The sequence below is a fragment of the Pelophylax lessonae genome (assembly GCF_965119305.1).
Source record: "Pelophylax lessonae genome assembly, chromosome: 2".
Classification (NCBI taxonomy): Eukaryota; Metazoa; Chordata; class Amphibia; order Anura; family Ranidae; genus Pelophylax; species Pelophylax lessonae.
In genome coordinates, this window is record NC_138769.1 from 566,341,986 (window position 1) to 566,364,657 (window position 22,672).

The window sequence follows — 22,672 nt, forward strand, 5'->3', positions numbered from 1 at the left end:
GCGGACAGGCGGTCCGCTCTCATCCGAACCCCCATAGAGAGCATTGGGAGCTGTGACACCCCCCTCTCCGCACTGCAAGCGGAGACGGAGCTGTCATCCGCCGGCTCAGCGGGGATCGGCGGATCGATCCTCGCTGAGCAGCACCGTGTGAAAGAGCCCTTGCTAAGCTGACTTAAAGGATTATCAGTAAGGAGGAGCTCAGGAATGCTTGGATCCAATTTCAAACCAACCTGAGTGTGTAACCTGTACTGGGCCAATCATCTGTGGCCGAGGCATTCCTCCTTAACCCAGGCTAATTTAGGTGGGTTCAGACAAGTATCTAAATGTGCCTATAGGTCTAGTGCACACAATGAGATTATTGGACGGATATTCGTCTTTTTTTTTTTCATGCAGCTTGTCTACATATTGAAAATGAAAAGGTTACTTAAGTAGGAAAAATTTGCGCGCGGGAGTTTCACTTTCCGGCAAGATCCGGCAAGGAGCTCTGAAGGTGCGCTGGACCTTCAGAGCGCATGCGCCGCAAACGTCAGCGGTTGCATGCCGGTTTAGGAGATATTATTGCACCTACAGGTAAGCCTTATTATAGGCTTACCTGTAGGTAAAAGTCATATAGCGGAGTATACTACCGCTTTAAACACAGAATGGTTAGTAAATTCAGTTGTTGTCAAGCACTTTGGTTTGGGGGCATTTTCTATATTGTGTATATATTCCTATCCCTGTTTCCATGTGATCATGTATTTTGTCTGTGCTCTAGTATATCTGTTGCTTTAGCTTTGCCCTTGGTGTACAAAAGGGACATTTCTACTGCAGTTAAAAAAACAGCTGATCTTTGCAGTTCTCGACAATGAAATCTGACTTCAAGTTTGGATTTAGAAGTCAAATAACAACATACTGTTTTCACAGGTCATTTAGTAAATACCTGGTTTTGTCGTCTTATTTCCAAGTAATAATGTAGCTGTTGATGTCGGTTAGCAACTATACATAGCACATAAGGGAGTCTATTTTCTTGCTATTGAAATTTGCAGTGCTCATACTGCTGAGCTCTACTCCCTGTTCACACTATTGTATTTTTCCGTGCACGTCCAGTTCATTCCCCATTCAATTAGGAACACCTTGGAAAAAAAACCTTTCACCGCATCGACAAAACGCTATGGGTCAGTAAACCATATTACAATATGCCTGTCTATCTAATATCAGTGCTCATTCACTTTTCTTGATAATGATCCCTACTCTACAGTACAGGGGAAGCTAAAGCTTAACCCATAAGCACTCCATTAATATATAACCAATTGGTAAGCTACAAATTGGAAGTGCCAGAAGCTATGTGTATATTTTAGAAGTCTAGAACATGGGATAGTAAATGTACACATACCCAGGAGTGCTTTCTTTAAAGGGAGTATATGGTACACAAATCTATATGGAATTTTTAAGGAATATAATATGCTATAACATTATAAAGGTGTGTGTGTGTGTGTATGTGTATATATATATATATACGCGTACACGCCTCACATTTTTGTAACTATTTTATTAAATTTTTTCATGTGACAACATTGAAGAAATGACACTTTGCTACAATGTAAAGTAGTGAGTGTACAGCTTGTATAACAGTGTAAATTTGCTGCCCCCTCAAAATAACTCAACACACAGCCATTAATGTTTAAACCGCTGGCAGCAAAAGAGAGTACACCCCTAAGTGACAATTCCCAAATTGGGCCCAATTAGCCATTTTCCCTCCCCGATTTCATGTGACTCGTTAGTGTTACAAGGTCTCAGGTGTGAATGGGGAGAAGGTGTGTTAAATTTGGTGTTATCGCTCTCACTTCTCTCATACTGGTCACTGGAAGTTCAACATGGCACCTCATGGCAAAGAACTGTCTGAAGATCTAAAAAAAAAAAAAAGAATTGTTGCTCTACATAAAGATGGGCCTAGGTTATAAGAAGATAGCGAGGACCCTGAAACTGAGCTGCAGCATGGTGGCCAAGACCATACAGCGGTTTAACAGGACAGGATCCACTTATCTCAGGCTTGTTGTTGCACAAAAAAGTAGTAGTAGTAGTATGTTTGTTTCTATTACAGTTATTATTTAATAGTATTCCTCCTGATGAAGTGGAGGTATCCACGAAACATGTAGAGAATTTACTGCACACTGTGGATTACCTTCACCCTCTATTCTCAATCATCAAGGGTACCAAGCACCAGTGTAACATGTTCACATTTGTTATACAATACTTGGTCCCAGTATGAGACCACTGTCTTTTTAAACATTGCATTTGGATACTTTTTTTATATATATATATATATATATATATATATATATATATATATATATATATATATATATATATATATATATATACTCTGTATTATATAAAAAATTTATGTTTTAACTGCAATGTGTAATCCTAGTTTACCGAGATAGTCCATTGGATCATTTTTATGGGGGCATTGTCTCCAGCCTCCCTGTAATTTGCTATTGTCAGGACAATGGTACCCCCATACTTTCTAGTATAGAGTTTTTACCAAATACCCCCCTCTTACTATTTGACAAGTGTTGTTATAAAGATGGGAAGCTTTATTTGTATCCCTGTAGTCATTGCTGCAGGGGATGTCTCTAATCTGACTTCCATTTCACGGGAAAAGCAGTGAGCCAATCACAGAAATCGGACAAAAGATTACTTTGAGGATTTCATCCTACAGAGTACAGGACACCCCCCGTTTGCCATATTTCAAGTAAGGGATATTTGTAATTTGGGACATTTTTAGAAAACGATACATAGCAGCTGCAGATTGCAATTGAAGGTTTTTTTTTTTTTTTTTTTTTTTAAGTAGCAACTGATGGTATTTTCATTTAAATGGCATTAATAGTGCTTTTAAATTGAAAATAATCCTATTTCTTATTTTTCTGCCTTTGCGGAAAATGCAGCTTCCATTAAAGTGCTTATCGTGCCTTCTTGCACTTTAGTAAATTTCTGGATGCCCCTGTTTTTTGTCATTTTTGTTTGTGACGCTCCAGGACATTATGTCTGATGGCACAGAGCATTTTATATACACATCCTTGTTTCTCTGTAAGTGGAGCTTACTACTGGCACACAAACATAAACAGTCTTGGGTTAGGGTATTTTTGGATAGTGGGAGGAAACGTGAACATCTTTAGCCATACAAAATGTGGAGAGTACATTTCACTCGTTTAGTACCCTGTTAGGAACTGAATGCTCTTCTCTAGGTGCGTAGATGAGAAATGGCGCACAGACTATTCAATTTCTGTCCTTTTGTTTGAATCAGAAGTGGAAATAAATAAGAACTTGTTCACACCAGCAGCGTCTTCTGTGCACTATGAAGGGAGCAGTCCTATGTTGTAAGGACACATTGGGGTTGATTTACTAAAACTGATGAGTGCAAAAATCTGGTGCAGCTGTACATGGTAGCCAATCAGCTTCTAACTTCAGCTTGTTCAATTAAGCTTTGACAAAGAAAAACCTGGAAGCTGATTGGTTTCTATGCAGAGCTGCACCAGATTTTTCACTTGAAGGATAACCCCACTAATGGGGGAAAAAAATAGCAAATAAAGAAAGAACAATATAGCGAATACAATTGCGACACAAATCATATTGTGATTGAATATTATTAAAAATGACCTTTCCTTTTCAATCTGCAGCTGTTGTAATTTTATGAAATTGCAATGCAATATGGCCGCCTGAAGCTGTTCTGTACACAGAATGTATACTGACCACACCCCAGAAACATCATTTCCTGCGTGTGTGATTGGCTCATCAATTTTCCCAGAAGTCTGCCTAAGATACAATTTAGATTTCTGGCATCCCCTGCAATGAAAATGTCATTTTTGGTGAGATACTCCCAATAGGAACACGTCTACGGCTCGGTTCACACTGGGGCGGCTTCAAAATTGCCCGACTCTGAAGCTGCCCCGTGCAGCGCGACCTCAGCGTGGCTTGCAAACGACTTCTTTTATAGAAGTCAATGCAAGTCGCCCCCAAAGTAGTGCAGGAACCTTTTTCTAAGTCGGAGCGACTTGAGTTGCTCCAATTTTGAACAGTTTCATTGCACTGACTGGAGCGGGACTTGTCAGTCGGCTAAGTTGCCCCAGTATGAACCAGGACTAAAGGGATGCAGGCCCAGCAGCTTTCCTCATTAGAGCCCTGCAGCTGCCACAGCTGACAGATATTTATAAAATCACTCCCATTTGACCCACTCAGCACAGAGGAACAAACAATGATTTCTTCAGAATAACAAAGGTAGGAACCTGCAACAAAGTTTGTTAAAATCCCTGCAATGTACATAAATTACCTGGGGGGGTGTTTTTTTCTCAACAAAAGGAGTTACGCCTTAAGTAAATCCATCCCATTGAGCTCTTTACCCCCCAAGTTAAATTTAATTGATTGCTATGCACTGCAGCTCATTGTGATACGTTAGATATTTGGCAAAGTGGTGTAAACTGAAGTTGTGGGACTCAAGTCAAATTGCCTTATTTATGCATTGGAACTACGTTGGGCGAACTGCCCAGCACAGCCCAACCCATTTGGTGTGAATGAGCCCTAAATTGAGGAATATAATATTTTAAATCAGATTATTCAATAAACCATGCAAGAAGCAAAGTGCAGTAACCCATGACAAGCACTACTGAAGCCAGACTAAGGCTACATTCATACGGGTGACTAGCGCCGGTGCAAATGTGAGCAGCTAGCTGCGGCTGCTGAGCTCTGTACACTTCAATGACAGGCTAGCGGCTGAACCTATCTGTGGTTGTCCACCCAACCAGCAATTACCTGCGGTGATCATTGCTGGATGCACTTTAAGCAGGGTGGTGGCAACCGCTGCAGAAATCATCAGACTCCTACTGCTGTCATCTGTGCTGGCGCTGGCCGCCCATGCAAATGTAGCCTTATAGGAGCATATTGGTGGTTGTGAATACGGTTCTTTGTGGTTACCGTTCTTTGCTTCATGCAATGTTTTATTGAATTAAAGTGTTCCTAAACCCACAACACTAAAGTAAGTCTGTATGTGCAGTAAAGCATGCTTGTTATACTCACAGTGGAACCTAAGGAGTTAATCCTGTACATTGTGTAAAAAGGCTGTTTGATCCTATCTTCTCTGATCCTTCCCTTCTTCCACTGTCCCAAAACCATCTCCTGATAAGACACAGTTTTTGGAATCACTCTGCACATGCTCAGTTTGGTGTGTATTGCTAGACCATTTTATTTTCTTCTTGGGAGGGTGCATGTGATTAGCACAGGGCCAATCAGCACTGTCCAGACAGATGGTGAGGGGTCCTGCATCCTGATATGAGTTGGAGTAGAATGAAAATTCCTCTTATAGGCTTATAATTAACCAGACACGGATAGAAGTCCCAAGACTGCCTTAACTGCTGATGAGAAAAGGTATTTAGCAGTTTATATATTTACTCCAAAAAAAAATTGCATTTCTATGTTCGGTGTATTGTGGAAGACCAGATATAGTGAATGCAGGGTCCTGGGTTTACTAACACTTTAGAGCCCATTCAGACTAGCGCGACTTGTCTGGCGACTTGTCAGCCTGACAAGTCGCGGTAGGTCGTGGTCCATTGAGTAGTACAGGACCCGTTCTAATAGGAGCGACACAAGTCGCTCCGGCTTAGAAAAAGGGTCCTGTACTACTTTGGGGCGACCTGGGAGCGACTTGCATAGACTTCCATTATGTGAAGTCCCTGCAAGTCGCGCCGATGTCGCGGTGCATGCGACTTCACAGCTCGCCCCCCGAAGTCGGATCGCCTCAGTGTGAACCGGTTCTTAAGCTACCTACAGACATTCCATGATTGCCACCTGTGTATGCAAAATCTGGATATTTCTAAAAAAATTGTGGCACTAAAAAGCACTTACACTTGGGGAGTGCAAAATGTTATGCCTATTGAGCAGGAGGGTGGTGGGCACTTTCTGGTCAGCTTGTTTATGTGGGAGAGGGAGAATAATAATTGCTTGAAAAAGTCCTAGTTTAAAACTCCGGCCGTATTTTGTGAGTAAGGAAGCGAAAGAAACTCTGTCAGGTGTTAGCTACCTTTGTCCCTGTTAGGAACATTTCCCTCCACTTCTGGCTCCAACTACATTTGTTATCAGAAAAGACCTGAAAAGGAATTTCCAGTAGTCTAAGTGTCATTAGAAATGGAGGTGAGCGTAATTACCTGTCCCAGTCACAGCTGTCCGATATGGAATGTAGGATGGAAGTCCCCCCTGACAAAGCAGGAAGTAAGAGTATTCTCCCCTATGGTGACACAGACCACAGGGAAAACATGACAGAGGTTTTAGGCCTTACCCACTCAGATCTCAAAGATCGAAGACTTTTTCTATGTACACAAAAGGCCTATTTCTCTCAAATATTGTTCCCAAATCTGGCTAAATCTGTGTTAGTGAGCACTTCTACTTTGCTGAGATAATCCATCCACCTCACAGGTGTGGCATATCAAGATGCTGATTAGACAGCATGATTATTGCACAGGTGGGCCTTAGGATGGCCACAATAAAAGGCACATAAAATGTGCAGTTTTATTACACAGCTTAATGCCACAGATGTCTCAAGTTTTGAGGGAGTGTGCAATTGGCATGCTGACTGCAGGAATGTCCACCAGAGCTGTTGCCCGTGAATTGAATGTTAATTTCTCTACCATAAGTCGTCTCCAAAGGTGTTTCAGAGAATTTGGCAGTACATCCAACCGGCCTCACAACCGCAGACCACATGTAACCACACCAGCCCAGGACCTCTACATCCAGCATCTTCACCTCCAAGATCGTTTGAGACCAGCCACCCGGACAGCTGCTGCAACAATCGGTTTGCATAAACAAAGAATTTCTGCACAAACTGTCAGAAACCGTCTCAGGGAAGCTCACCTACATGGTCGTCGTCCTCATCGCGTTCTCGACCTGACTGCAGTTCGTCGTCGTAACCGACTTGATTGGGCAAATGCTCACATTCTCTTCATGGCTATATCCCGGTTTTCACTGTACAGGGCAGGTGGCAGACAGTTTGTATGGCATCGTGTGGGTGAGCGGTTTGCTGATGTCAACATTGTGGTCAGAGTGGCCCATAGTGGCTGTCGGTTTATGGTAAGGGCAGACATATGTTATAGACAACGAACACAGGTGCATTTTATTGATGTCATTTTGAATTTTGAGATCCTGAGGCCCATCGTTGTGCCATTCATCCACGACTATCAGCTCATGTTGCAGCATGATAATGCACGGCCCTTGTTGCAAACTTCCCAGTTCTTGCGTGGCCAGCATAGTCACGGGACATGTCACCCATTGAGCATGTTTGGGATGCTCTGTATCGGTGTATATGACAGCGTGCTCCAGATCCTGCCAATATCCAGCAACTTCGCATGGCCATTGAAGAGGAGTGGATCAACATTCCATAGGCCACAATCAACAGCCTGATCAACTCTCGAAGGGGATTTGTTGCTCTGCATGAGGCAAATGGTGTTCACACCAGATACTGACTGGTTTTCGCCCTAACCCCCCCTCCCCATTACAGTAAAATTGCACATTTTGGAGTGACCTTTTATTGTGGCCAGCCTAAGGCACACCTGTGGAATAATCATGCTGTCTAATCAGCATCTTGATATGCCACACCTGAGGTGGATGAATTATCTCGGTAAAGGAAAAGTGATCACTAATGGCCGGAATACACGATTAGAATATCACCCGATCATTCGACCACCGACTTATGAAAAAGTGTTCGTTGGTCGAAAACGTTGCCAACATACACGGGCCGAATATCGCCCCACCGTTGTCCGCCGACCATCGAAACAGTGTTCGTCGGTCGAAAACGTTGCCAACATTAACGATAAAAAAAAAACCCGTTACAGACCAATCAAAACTATTTCTGGTCATGCGTGATGATATTCTACAGATTTCAAATGAACGACCTTAACACAAATATATAGAATCGTTGATTCACAAACGAGACAACTGTATTTTTCGTTCACAATATCAATATTGGTCATTGCTGGCTGGGCATTAACGAGTAGAATATCGTTCGCTGAACGAAAATTTTCGGCCGAATTTCTTATCGTGTATTCCAGCCATAACACAGATTTAGACAGATTTGTGAACAATATTTGAGAGAAATAGGCCTTTTGTGTACATAGAAAAAGTCATAGATCTTTGAGTTCAGCTCATGAAAATGGGGACAAAAACAAGTGTTGGGTTTATAATTTTGCTCAGTGTAGTTTAATGTTGTTTTTGAAGTTTGAAAGTTTGCATGCGACCCCCATGGGATGGATATGAAATCTTGTCCAGTGGCCCTCGGGTAATTTGAGTTTGAGACCCCTGCAGTAGAGGCTGCCTCCCTGTCCCAGTCTGGGTGCCGCTGTGCAGAATTACAGAGGGTACAAGAGGCATTTAAAGCGGAGTTCCACCCTGGGAATACATTTTTAATAAAAATACCCCTGGGACAGTCAGGGCTAGTACATTCCACAATGGCTAGCCTCTGATCTGTCCTGAGTTGCACTTACCTTTTAGAAGAAATACTTACCTTGAAAATGTATTGTCCAGCGCTGCCATCTCAGGTGTGGGCAGCTTGAAGCCAGCGCGATCCTCTTCTGTGTCCTCTTCTGTCTTCTTCGGTCCCACGATGCACTGCACCGGCCCCGCCGTCACTTCCGGTGCCGCAGTGTCATCCCTGCACAGAATCTGGGCATGCCCAGAAGCTGTTTAGCAAGGTATGACGGCGCCTGCACCGGAACTGACGCCGGGGCCGGTGCAGGCGCATTAATTCCTGGGAGCGATGACGTTCAGCTCCCAGGAATCATTGCAAGCCAGGAAGGGACGAAACGCCGTGGCCACCGAGGGGAGGAAGAGGAAGTAAGGTTAGTATATTTTCTTCTAAACAAGGTAAGTAAAAAAAAAAAAAAAAATGTGATTATCCATTTGTTTTCAGGTGACCCGGAGCAAGAAGATGGAGGTAAGTATAATTTTAGGGTGGAACTCCACTTTAAGTGACTGTGCTAGCTGTATATAAAAACATTTAAAGATCTCTTTCACTTTTTAAGAATCTGTAACTGAATTAAATGGTGTCTCTTTATATCTGCCTGGGGTTTATCTGTAAACAAGGAATCTGGCTACTGTGAGCAGTTTTCTTTTCTCCAGCCCCTTTGGGCATACAATTTACGGACATAGCTCCATCATCTAACAATCCCTTGATTCTGCTGTAGAAAAAAAACCAGTCCCGTGTAACTAAGTGGAGCTTATCTTCTCCATTCCGAAATTTGGCAATGAACCTAGCAGCAGGTAATCATTTTTAAACGATCGAGGCTACATTTTATTTTGGTGGTTAACGTTAAAAAACTTCTCATCAAACATTATGATCCTTTTTTAAATATGGTCTATATTTTAAATTCTTTTGCGGTAGAGGCACAAAAAGCCTAGGTGGTTTGGGATTAGTGGTCTTGCAAGTTCCGGAGCATGTAAAAAGGAGAAATGAATGATTTGGAAAAGTTGCCCAACAATGTCATCCAAATTAAATGAATACTTCCTTTTGTATATGTTCCTTATTTTTTTTCTTCTATGATTTTTTTTTTTTTTTTTTTTTTTTTACCTTGCTACACAGATTTCAAAAATATGTCTTTGGCATTTTTAAGACATGCCTATATTTAAAGTAAACTCTTCCTATTTTTTTTTTTTTTTAAATACAGGAGGTTTATTCTATATTAATGCCTGTATGCACCGCCGACATTATGGCAGACTTACATGTCAAACGATGCTCTCCAGTGACGTGCCATCAGTGTTCCTGCTGGTCAGGAGCACTTCCATCTTGTCTCTGTCTCCTTTCTGGGCTCTCTGTTCACACACGGGAGTCATATCATCATGGCAGGGCGGTGCCATAAATGTACGCTGAGCTACGCATGCGCATCTCACTGTATGTTACCGCTGACAGGGAGGGAGAAGAGTTGTAGGAAGAAGAGTTTTATAATAGATGACCGATGGGTCTCTTCTGTCATAAATACCCTACTACTCAACAGTTTTTACTTTTTTTTTTTTTTTTTTTAAGTTGACCTCCATTTTAAAAGCTTATTTTGTGCCTATAATAACAAAACTGAGATTTTAACTGCCATTTCTTCACTGCATGTTAGTCAGTGTAATCCTTCAAACAACTGGTTGCTTTTAGCAATGGCCTAAAGCTGACTACATTAATTTATTGTCTAAAGAACATTTTGTATGGAAATTCTCAGTAATCCAACAGCTTGACGAATGTCGTCCGAAAGTACCAAAACAAAAATCACATCCACTGTTAGAAATTTGTTAATTAGAGAAAAGTTTTTAATCTTGCTCCATCCAATTTTCTTGTTGCTGCATTGGAAAATGAATGTCGATTTGACCCGACTAATGATTAGAAAATCAAATAAAGGCTTTGAAATTAAAAAATTTCAAACAAATTTTTACAACTTTTTACTGTTAAACTGCTGTATGGTCTTGGCCACCGTGCTGCAGCTCAGTTTCAGGGTCTTGGCAATCTTCTTATAGCCTAGGCCATCTTTATGTAGAGCAACGTTTCTTTTTTTCAGATCCTCAGATCTTTGCCATGAGGTGCCATGTTGAACTTCCAGTGAGCAGTATGAGAGAGTGAGAGCGATAACACCAAATGTAACACACCTGCTCCCCATTCACACCTGAGACCTTGTAACACTAACTGGGAGGGAAAATGGCTAATTGGGTCCAATTTGGACATTTTCACTTAGGGGTGTACTCACTTTTGTTGCCAGCGGTTTAGACATTAATGGCTGCGAAGTATTACAGGACCCTTTTTCTAAGTTGGAGCGACTTGTGTCACTCCTATTAGAACGGCTCCTGTACTACACAGTGGGAGCATGAGGACCGCGACTTGTCAGGCTGACAAGTCGCCTGACAAGTCGGATCAATGGGAATGGACACTTATACAAGTTGTACACTCACTACTTTACATTGTAGCAAAGTGTCATTTCCTCAGTGTTGTCACATGAAAAGATATAATAAAATATTTACAAAAATTTGAGGGGTGTAATCACTTTTGTAAGATACTCTTTGTAAGATTTAAATAGGATGATGCAAGGTGAGTATAAATGTATATTTGCTGCTTTAGTAGGGTGTGGTAACTGTGGAAGGATTGAGATCATTATTTGCACTAAATATAGTTCATCTGTAAGGTAAACGCTAAAACTCTAAATGTGTGCACAATGAGAATAAGCGACACCTTTCATTTAATGTTGAAGAGGCGAAGTAAGTAGATATCTTATGGTTCATGCCACGTTTAGCATTTGCTCACCCTTAGTTTCTTCCTTCCCACAGGGTAGTCCTTATATGACCTTATTGCACCATTTTTACAAGCCGGGGGTTATCACATTTTATGAGGACATGACATCACTGTTGATGTTCCCTAATTTTCTGTAAAAGTAGCCTATACTCTAGTTGCAAAAGCATTTGCTTAGTATCTGTAATGTGCACATACGGAATGTACAGTAAGTCTGCGTTCACACTGGGGGCGACTTCAAAGTCTCCTGATTCTGAAGCTGCCCGTGCAGCACGACTTCAGCAGGGCTTTCAAACGACTTCTCTAATAGAAGTCAATGCAAGTCGCCCCCAAAGTAGTGCAGGAACCTTTTTTTCTAAGTTGGAACAACTTGAGTTGCTCCTATTAGAACGGTTCCATTGCACTGAATGGAGCGGGACTTGTCAGACGGCTAAGTCGCCTGACAAGTTGCCCCAGTGTGAACCCAGGCTAACACAGTGGTTCACAATCAGTGGTCTAACTCACAGGTTCAAAGCCTTTTAACCACTTAAGCCCCGGAGGATTTGGCTGCTAAAAGACCAGGGGGTTTTTTGTTAATTTTTTACTGCGTGATTTTAACGGACAATTGCGCGGTCATGCGACGCTGTACCTAAACGAATTTGACGTCCTTTTTTTCCCCACAAACAGAGCTTTCTTTTGGTGGTATTTGATCACCTGTGCGATTTTTTGATCATGCGCTATAAACAAAAAAAGAGCGTCAATTTTGCAAAAATAACAATATTTTTCACATTTTTTTATATGAAATTCCCCCCAAAAAAAATGTAAAAATCAAAATTTTTTAACATTTTCAGCCAATTTGTTTTATGCTACATATGTTTGGTAAAAAAAATCGCAAAAAGCGTATTTTGATTGGTTTGCGCAAAAGTTATCGCGTTTACTAACAAAGGGAAAGATTTTTGTCATTTTTGGTGTTTTTTTTTTAACGCGTAATGGCGGCGATCTGCGATTTTTTTTTCGGTACTGCGACATTGCGGCGGACAGATCGGACCCTTGACTGACATTTTTGACACTTTTGGGGTTACCAGTGACATTACTGCAGTAATCAGTGCTATACATATGCACTGTTACTGCAAAAATGACACTGGCAGGGAAGGGGTTAACTGTATTGGACAGGGAGGGGTTAAGTGTGTCCTAGGGGCGTGATTCTAACTGTATAGGGACATTGCTATTGTAAAAACAAAGATCAACGGTCCTACATAGTAGAACCGTCTGATCTCCATTTTTACACCAGGGAGAATGACAGGCGGCTTGTTTACATAAGCTGCTCCGCCTTTCTCCCTTCACCGGAGCGAACGTAGTGTGACCGGCGGACATCGGGTGCGCCGGTCACACGCACTGACTTGTCAGTGAACGAGCCGCGGCGGGCGCGCGCGTGCCCGCAGTTGGCTCCCAAGTCAGTGACAGGCGAGTGATGTATCCATACGTCACTCTGCCTGGCCGGGGCTGACCGCCGCAGTATATAGTCGTGCGGCGGTCGGCAACCGGTTAAGTCAGGGTGGATTTGATTTCATTCAAGTTTGATTTAAATCACTAGTGAAAAGGCTTGATTTAAATCAACTCGATTGAAATCCTACATTTAAAGAGCAACTGTTAGTTAGAATCTTTAATATTTACAAACAAAATGAAGGTTTCATATTTAGAATAATAAGCTGTCAGGTTAGTAAAATCAGAATATCTGAGAATCAGTGATATCAGAACTGATTCAATCATACAATTTGTAGTGTACATAGATTTGCAAAACAATGGGATAAAGGAATATTCCTGAACTTTGTTTCATCTCATGGTTACTGTGAAATTGTGTGAATGCATCAATGCAGTGCATGTTATCTTAGCTTGCAGAGCTTGGATTCATTGAATGAGTTTACCAAAAAATGTAAATATTGCAGAATATACAGCCTCATGCTACATAACTAAGCTCCATTTCATGCTGAATAAACTAAAATATTAATGAATTTTAAATAGAAAACTATCTTTAGATAGATTTTTACTCCAAAAGCATTTTATTAAAATAAATTTGATACAAATCAAAAAAATCTGATTTAAATTAAATAAAAAAAAAAAATCTGATTATTATTTTTTTTGTGTGCAAATCATTGATTTGTTATCCACCCTGTTTTAAGTTTTATTTTTAATGTGATAGTGTAAAGTGCAAAAGATGGATATAATTCAAATCTTATTGGTGTAAGCATTAAAAAACAAAATCAGAACTTGCATGGGAGTTGTAGTTTGCCATTGCTGGCGTCCTCCTGAAAAGGTGCTTAGGGCATACAAGTATTTTGAGGTAGACCTTCTGATTTTTGTATTTTGTGCAGAAATCAGCAAAGGCTAAGATCATAAAGTGAGGATCACTATCAGAAGCGTACCAGAAGGGAACCTAGACAAAACTAACGGAAAGGAAGGTTTGCAATTGCCACCATCCACTAGACAATATATCTATAAGAATGCCCAAAGTTACTGAGGACCCCAAGATAAAACTACTCTGACGTCTGATAGCATACACAAATGCACCAGCACACGACCGTCATGTAATGTCCAACATATGTAAAGCGCTGCGTATATTGACAGAGCTATATTCTGTACATACCTGTGAAAAAACAAATCCACTTTAGATATGGCTTTTTGTACAGAATAGTATACATTTTAAACTGTGCTGGGAACCCCTAAATGTGATTGACAGCAAATGATCAATGTGACGCTGATTAAAGCACATTATAGAGCAGGGCTGGTCTGGGAATCGGGGCCAGCCTTGCTGTGAGTACCGACCAAAATCCTCTCATCAGACTTTCCGACAACCCAGTGGAACAATATCTTTTATTATTTTATTTTATTATTCTTTATTATTTTATTTATGGCAGTGTACAGTACGGAGACAAAGTCCTATATGTATGTAGTTTTCCAATAGGTATTTACTATTTATGCGACTCAAAAAGTCACTTCCAGCTGTCCTCTATTTATTTGCACTTTTAAATAATTTAAAATGGGGGGGTGGAACAGGAAGCCGCATTTATTATTTGAAAGCATGCAGCAGAGGACCCCAAGAACAGACAAGTAGTGTTCGGATTCCTCAAAAGCCATTTCAGTGCCTCATCCACATTCCAAAATTCATTGTGCTTTGAAAATGGCATGCACCAAAGAGGAGATAGTATAAAAGACTGGATACATAGTTTAAGAAACCGGATGTTGAATGGGGTGGGGAAAAATGAATAACAATAAAAAAAGTTATATTTAGCGTGTGTGTACACACACACACACACACACACACACACACACACACACACACACACACACACACACACACACACACACACACACACACACACACACACACACTCTTACTATATTAACAAAAGTATTGGGACGCCTGCCATTACATGCACACAGAGATGTATAGTAACTAAGTAGAACTACTTCACTACTGTACTTAAGTACCGAAAGGCGGTATCTGTACTTTCCTGGAGTAGAATTTTTTTCTCCTACTTCTACTTTTACTTCACTACATTTTTTCGATGATTTCAATACTTCTACTCTGATATTATTTTTTTGTGCTGCATAGTTACTCGTTACTATTATAAAAATTACCACTGCCAGAACAGTAGATGGCAGGTTTCATGAAGTTCAAAAAAATGTGTATAATGTCATGTGTAAATCAGCGTATATGAAAATAAATGCTACTGTATGTATAAATAAAAGCTGCATTTGAAATAATAAAAAACAATATGATGTTCAAACTTTTTTGACTTCTTTCTTTAATAACTACATAACACAGTACTTGTACTTTTACTTTCAGTACTTGAGTAGCAATTTTTTTTTCAAAACTACTGGTACTTTTACTTTCAGTACTTGAGTAGCAAAATTTTTAAAAAAACTACTTGCAATACTTAAGTACAAAAAATGTTGAATACTTTAGTACTTCTACTCAAGTCACTTTTTGATCGAGCACTTGTACTTTTACTCAAGTATGGGTTTCGAGTACTTTATACAACTCTGCATGCATGTGAACTTAGTCTGTAGGGTTCAATATTGAGTTGGCCCACCCTTTGCAGCTATAAAAGCTTCAACTCTTCTGGGAAGGCTGTCCACAAGGTTTAGGAGTGTGTCTATGGGAATGTTTGACCATTCTTCCAGAAGCACATTTGTGAGGTCAAGCACTGATATTGGACAAGAAGGCCTGGCTTGCAGTCTGCACTCTAATTCATCCCAAAGGTATTCCATCTGGTTGAGATCAGGACTCTGTGGAGGACAGTCAAGTTCCTCCATCCCTAACTCGCTCATCCGTGTCTTTATGGACCCTCCTTTGTGCGCTGCTCCAAATCATTTGGTGGAGGGGGGATTATGGTGTGGGGTTGATTTTCAGGGGTTGGGCTTGGCCCCTTAGTTCCAGTGAAGGTAACCCTTAAAACATCTGCATACCAAGACATTTTGGACAATTTTATTTATTTATTTATTTTTTTTGTTATTTTTGTGTCATGGACCCCATTGGAGTAGGTTTACTATAGTTTTCATGAAAAATGCAGAGCATTCTGCATTATTTAACATATGCAAATTTTAATGATGTTTGGGTATTAATAAACTAATTTCTTACCGTTTGCTTGTCTTCCAGCAGACCTATGTTTCCTCAGCACAGCACATGGCTCCTCCCAGCCCCAGTAACAGCAGTGGTGGTGGAGAAGGAGGAGGTGGCGGAGGTGGAGAACAGCTCAGCAAAACCAATCTGTACATCAGAGGTCTTCCTCCCAGCACTACGGACCAAGACCTGGTGAAACTCTGTCAGCCGTAAGAAGCATTCTTATTTTTTTTGCTAGACAGATAAAATATTTAACCAAAAAAAATCCCTGGTACTTGGTCATTGTTTATTTTTTTGTCACGCTGCTTATCAGAAACCAACTTTTTACAAACCTTGTCCGTATTTTCGGTTTTTAGGCTGCTAGTAATGCACGGTTTCAGTACAATGCTTCTATACTGCTTGTAGACTTGACTATAGAAAAAAAACTCAGTATTTTGTTGAAATGTATTCAAAATGGGATGCTGTTGAAGTATTTTTAGTTATAGCCCTTGAATGGTCATTCTTAGATGAAATTCTGGTACAGGGGTCTTCAAACTATGGCTCTCCAGTTGTTCAAGAACTACAATTCCCATCATGCCTAGTCATGTCTATGAATGTAAAAGTTTTACAATGCCTCATGGGATGTGTAGTTCCGCAACAGCTGGAGGGCCGTAGTTTGAGGATCCCTGTTCTAGTAGGTTAAAAAGACCTTTTTTCTCTATATTACGCTCCTGTGAACACTAGTGACTTTCTAAGTACACCATTGTCAGCTTCAGTACTGCTCCAGGGCTATTTAATACATACAGGTAATCCTTTGATGGCTATTGTGCTTAAAAATGAGAAGCCTAAAGCCCAATTGAAGTTAGAGGTAGATCTATAATCAGACATTGTTTTAGAGCTGAACGATTCTGGATAAAATGAGAATCAGAATTTTTTTTTCTTAGAATAAAGATCACGATTTTCGGCGTAACATCATCTTTTACATTATACAAAAAAATTGGGCTAACTTTACAGTTTTTTTTTTTCTTGGGGGGGGGGCGTTGCATGTGATCAGCACAGGGCCAATCAGCACTGTCCTGACAGGGGGTCAGGGATCATTCAGCCTCATAAGAAAGAGAATGAAAACGCCTTCTACAAGCTTTAACTAGCCACTGATAGAAGCCATAAGACTGCTATATACTGCTGATGAGAAAAGGTATTTAGCAGTTTATATTTACTAAAATACTTGCATTTCCATGTTCTGTGTACTGTGGAAGACCAGATATAGTGAATGCAGGCTCCCAGGTTTAGTAACCCTTTAAATGGGTTTGCCCTGCAACAAGTGTGATTTATTATAGAAGAAGGTTGAGATATAGAAGTAAACATTTATACTCCCCTCAATGCTGCAGTTGTCCCACGTTGGCTCTAAGTCAGAGAGCTGAGCACTTGCACGACCGCTGATCTCTTATTCTGCTCAGAGCAGAGAGGCACTGTTCTCCTCTCTGCCTTCTTACTGGAGCACCGGGCTGGGGTGAGTTGTGCAGCTGGCTTCAGCTTTCAGTCATACGCTGAGAGCCAAAGCCAGCTGTCAATCAGGCACCTGGGTGGGTCGTGACAACATGGTCAGGATCCTTCCAGAGCTTGGAGTGGCTCTGTGACGGTGGCTCATAGCAGGCAATGGCCCACTTTCAGCTGACTCTGGGTCATAGTCATAAAAATAAGCGCAATCTTGTGACCTTAAAAAAACCTCTTAAAAAAATACATGGCTAAAAAGGGATTGAAAAGTGAAAATTCAGTAGGACTTTAAATACACACAGACACATCAAGGTCTTGTGTATAGACCCAACCTGACCTATTGTTTGGGCTGCTGTAAGCTCCTAAGGCAATGTAGCTATCCTCAGCCCTGTTACTATAAAACAGTACCCAAAACAAGGGCTACAGAATGGTAGAGCAATTGCTAGTGGTAGTTGTGTATAATATTCTTGCCCCTCAAAGCTTGGCAAAGAATGGGTATGCATACACATTGTGGCTTCAGTTGGCAGAACTGCCTCTTCCTTCGGGTCTAGCCCTGACTGCCTTTGTATATGGTCTGATTGCACTGAGCAACAAGCAGTTAGTGGTGGGTTTGGTTAGTTATTTGGCTACTGGCTGGACAGATTTTTTTTTGCAGGTTTTGTTTGCAACAAATTAGCAAGTATGCTCGTTTTTCAAAAATATGGTGATAAAAAAAACTTTTATATGTTTTTTTTTAGAGAATATGTTGTAATATATTAGTGGAAGGCAGCTATGCTGCATTAATAGAAATTGAGGATTTTAAAGATAACCTTTTTTAAAGGAAATGTAGTATTCTGAAAACATCAGATAATGTAGAAAATTATTTTGGCCATTATCAATAATAACTCCTTTCTGCCGGCTGTGTGCATATATGTGGCAGCACAACCATTGTCAATTGTTGTCAATGACCAGTTCTGGTCAAATAGCAATGATTAGGGAGCCATAAGATTGGCTAGACAGCATCCATGTGCAAAGATTCTCCTAGAAGGTGGTGGGAGCCGACGGGAAGGGTTAAATGTTATTGTAAAGTCTCATGTTTTTTGTTTGTTAAATCCCAAACATGTTATACTTACCTCCTCTGTGCAGTTGGTTTTGCACAGAGCAGCCCAAACCTTCCTCTACTCGGGTCCCTCTTCGGTGCTCCTGGTCACTGCCTCCTGTTGAGTGCCCCCACAGCAAGCAGCTTGTTATGGGGCACCCGACCCGAGCTGTAGATCCGTGTATCCATTCAGACACTGAGCTGTCATTTGGCCTGACCCTTCTCTCTCCTTGTTGGCTAACTGACTTTGATTGACAGCAGTGGGAACCAATGGCGCCACTGCTGTGTCTCCGCCAATCAGGAGGGAGAGTCCTGGACAGCCGAGGGACTCATGGACATCACTGGATAGAGAGGGGGCTCAGGTAAGTTTTAGAGGGTACTGCAAACAAAAAGACTAAAAGAGGGTGCACCGGCCTAGTGCATTATCCTCAATAGAGGCTTTATTAGTAGAAAGTAAAAAGTGACGACTCACAATGGTAAAAACCAGCATATCAAATCCAAACCTCAAGAGCAGTCTATGTCAATGTCAATTGTCCTTGACAAATGACGGCTGACACGTTTCGAGGCTTCGCCTCTTCCTCAGAGGAAGAGGGCTCTGAGGAAGAAGCGAAACCCCGAAACGCGTCAGCCGTCATTCGTCAAGGACAGTGGACATTGACATAGACTGCTCCTGATGTTTGGATTTGATATGCTGGTTTTTACCATTGTTTGTGAGTAGTCACTTTTTACTTTCTACTAATAAAGCCTTTATTGAGGATAATGCGCTAGGCTGGTGCACCCTCTTTTTGTCTTTTTGTTTGCAGTACCTTCAGACTATCCAGGACTTGTAGGGCAGCCAGGCCTTACCCATTTGGGGTGCCAAGTGCAAGTTCTGTGGAAGGAGTGGTCAGGGGGCTCTGGTTCTGAGCGCAAGAGCAAGGTGCTATACATCGCAAATTTATTTTGGAGAAGTATTAAGGGATGCTAGGGAGGCTGCTACACACAGAAGGCTTTTAATCTTAAAGCATAAAATGGATTAAGATAAAAAAAAATCTTCTGCCTTTACAACTCTTTTAAGGTACTCATAAACCTGAAATTATTACTTTTTAGTACTTTATGTATAGCAGTTTCCCCCCCCAGTTTTGGATAGAGTAAGGGAGGAATAAAAGCTATGCCTGTTTATTTTTTGTGTTCTGTGTTGGGAAGGATTTTTTTCACTTCCTGTACCAGGGATGTTAGCAGGAAGTAAGAGGAAAGCTCTTCAAAGCAAGAGGTTTTCCCATCTTAGAAATTTGGCACTAAAACTACTGTTCCCATTGGAAGATTTTCCTTGCCTCCTTGTTCTGAAAAAAAAATTGTCATTTCCCATTACTTTCTGTCTAGGTGACAATGATCAGCAGGACAAATAGAGACAGTGAATCTTCCCAGCAGGGACCCTGTCAACCTTAAAAACTTGACAGGAGTTTTGATTTATTCTGTGCCCTATCCAAACCTAAAACATTTTTGGCGTTACATTAACTTTAACTTTAAAGGCTAACTTCATCTTTCTGAACATGTTAAACCTTTATTTAAGATGTAACATGCAACATGTTAGGCAACCTCCCCCCCCATACTGCCAATTTTATCCCCCCGACAATGGGCAGGCCCCGCATGGCAGCACCATTTATTCACAGATTTCTGTGAATGAATGAACTACAAGTACTCTTTTCCATTGTGGCAGACAGCTTGTAGCTCTCAATGAACTGCAAGGGCACTGATAAGCACTCTGGTAAGTCATTGATCTTCTAGTCTACATCGGTGCATAAACATGCACATCCGGGTGATACAAATGCGTATTTTTGTGGAACCCTTACCAAAATGTGTGACGAATGGCTTGGGTTCACCTATTCAACTATAACTTAATATTTATGGCTATGCTTAATAGGGATCGACCGATTATAGGCAAAGCCGATATATCAAGGGCTGATCTGCACTTTCCCAGATATACCGGAATCGGCCACCAAGGTGACCGATATTGCTGATATTTTGGGAAAGTGCTGTACCGGAGTGATGCCTGCAACTAGAGGCATCACTCCGGTACAGGACGTCACCCCCCCCCCCCCCTGCCGCCTTCCGCGGCTTGCCCGGGTCTCCCATCTCACCGGGAGACCCGGGCAACCAGCCTGCACGGCAGCTGAAGACCCAATCAAAGCCGCATTAGGCTCTGATCAGGTCTCCATGTAAAAACCCGGAAGGGATGTCATGACATCCCTTCTGGGTACTGGCGCCAGATTAAAAAAAACAGCATTCAAAACAGCCAAACTTGGCGTTTTGAATGCTCTTAAGTGCAGGGGGGGGGGGGGGTTGGGTCTTGACAGGTCCCTCCACAAGAGTACCTGTCAAAGAAAAATGTTTTTTTATATATATACGAAAATATCGGACCATATTGGCCGATACCGATATGCATTGGTATCAACAACAATATCGGTCGATCACTAACGTTTAGGCAAGACTCTCTAAAGTGGACCTACACTCTAATTGTGGCCATAAATCTCCATCTATTTCAGGAAGACTGTTAACATTGCTGACTCCTGTTGACTCCCGAGTCTGTTTTCATTGTATTTTAATGTTTTTGTCATTTTTTTTTTTTCTTTGATCAAGCAAGAATACAAATAAACTACTTATGGGACTTATTAGGGTTACATTTACTTTCCAGAGATAATGTGGAAGTGTAGAATATTTATCCACTTTGCTACTCTTTCCAGGATCAGAGCACAGTCCCTCTTGTAACAAAACATACAATACCCTGGAAGAAAACAATGAAATCCTGATTGTAATCCAAGTATCTGCTGATGTCAGTTGTTTTGTCTAGTGTCCGTTTTCTTTAGTCCATCAGGGGGAAAAGTCTGCTTTGTTATTATCTCAGGAGATCAAGTAGAAGCCTCTGTGCTCCAAGAACTTATCGCCTTCTATTTTATCCTTTTTCAGGGTCTACTTAAATGTTTCAATAGTGTTCTATGATACACAAAAGGAAGTAAAGCTTTTCTCGTGTTCGAAAAATTGCTTGGCGAAATGGATAGACGTTGATGTAGCTTAAGGTAGGCTACAGACATTGCAAATTTCTTTCCTGCAATCATGGGTTGCAGGAAAGTAATTCATATGATTCCCCCATCAACATAGACAGTGCTGACAGGGGAATCCCTTCTGCTGAAACTTTGTATCCTCCTGGCGGGGGAAGCTGTCCCCTCAGGGAGAAACCACAATTCTTGCTATTGGTTAAAGCAGCCGCTAGCGATAATAGCACCTAAAATCCGCCAGGCTGGTTGCACCCAATTTGATTGATCGATCAGCTTGGTACAATCAGCCTGCCCATACACGGTTCGAGTCTCGGCCGGTCCCTGCTGAACTGGCCAAGTTTAAAACCATCTATGGCAGGCACAAAAACTTTCATTCGCATATATTGCTCAGTGGCCACAGAGGATCTCTGTGCAGAGATGTGGAAGGGGAGGCTCCGCCCACTGTAGAAAACTATAGGAGGGGCGGAGACAAGACCCGTCACCCTGCACAAGGAGGGAGAGCAGCATTAACCAGTCTTTATTACAGGAAACTCCTGCGCAGAGGCAAAGTTTCACACTGGATTACTGAACAGATCTAGATGAAATACCAAGATTCAAATAAGATTACATAGGACACAATATTTGCTTATCCCAGATTGCAGCTCTAAAAAAATAAATAAAAATCTGACCTGCATTGATGGCCGATGTATTCTGTTTTAGGCAAAAGTAGTCTTACAGCGGTTACCATCGTTGAGTAAGATATGACTTCTAGATTGGATTGCTTTGCTGAAGAACACAAATCCGCTGTATGGAAGTTGGCTGAATGGCCCTAGGTTTTGGCTGTCTCTTCTAATTACTCGCAGACCTAGATACATGTGGAGCATAAAGGAATTATCTATAACTGTACATTTATATTCAGTAATACACATTTACAACATACGTTTTTACATTCATAACACACTTTATCAAGCTTTTAATGTGTACATCTCAGTGTACATTCTATGTGTTCTAGAAGGTTAAAATATACCGTATGCATAGCCTAAGGTTTTTTTTGTTTTGTTTTTTTGTGTGTGTGTGTGTGTGTTGGATAGAGCATGATAAGGTTAAAACTGCTATCAGATTATTCCTCACTGTGTCCTGAGATTTTCCTTCTTTTCCTGTTTTAGGCTCCATTCACACTTGTCCAACTTGTCATGCAACTTTGGACATCAAAAGTATATGACAAGTTG

At 41.2% G+C, this 22,672-nt stretch overlaps 1 protein-coding gene across 3 annotated transcripts in view; it reads left to right on the top strand.

Annotated features, from left to right (window-relative positions):
• Positions 1 to 22,672, top strand: part of RBMS2 (RNA binding motif single stranded interacting protein 2) — a 199,519-nt gene that overhangs the window by 107,496 nt on the left and 69,351 nt on the right. For all 3 annotated transcript variants that reach the window (XM_082245172.1, XM_082245171.1, XM_082245173.1), the window contains exon 2: positions 15,915 to 16,087. In XM_082245172.1, the coding sequence (XP_082101298.1) occupies positions 15,915 to 16,087 (173 nt within the window). The remainder of the gene's footprint in view (positions 1 to 15,914; positions 16,088 to 22,672) is intronic.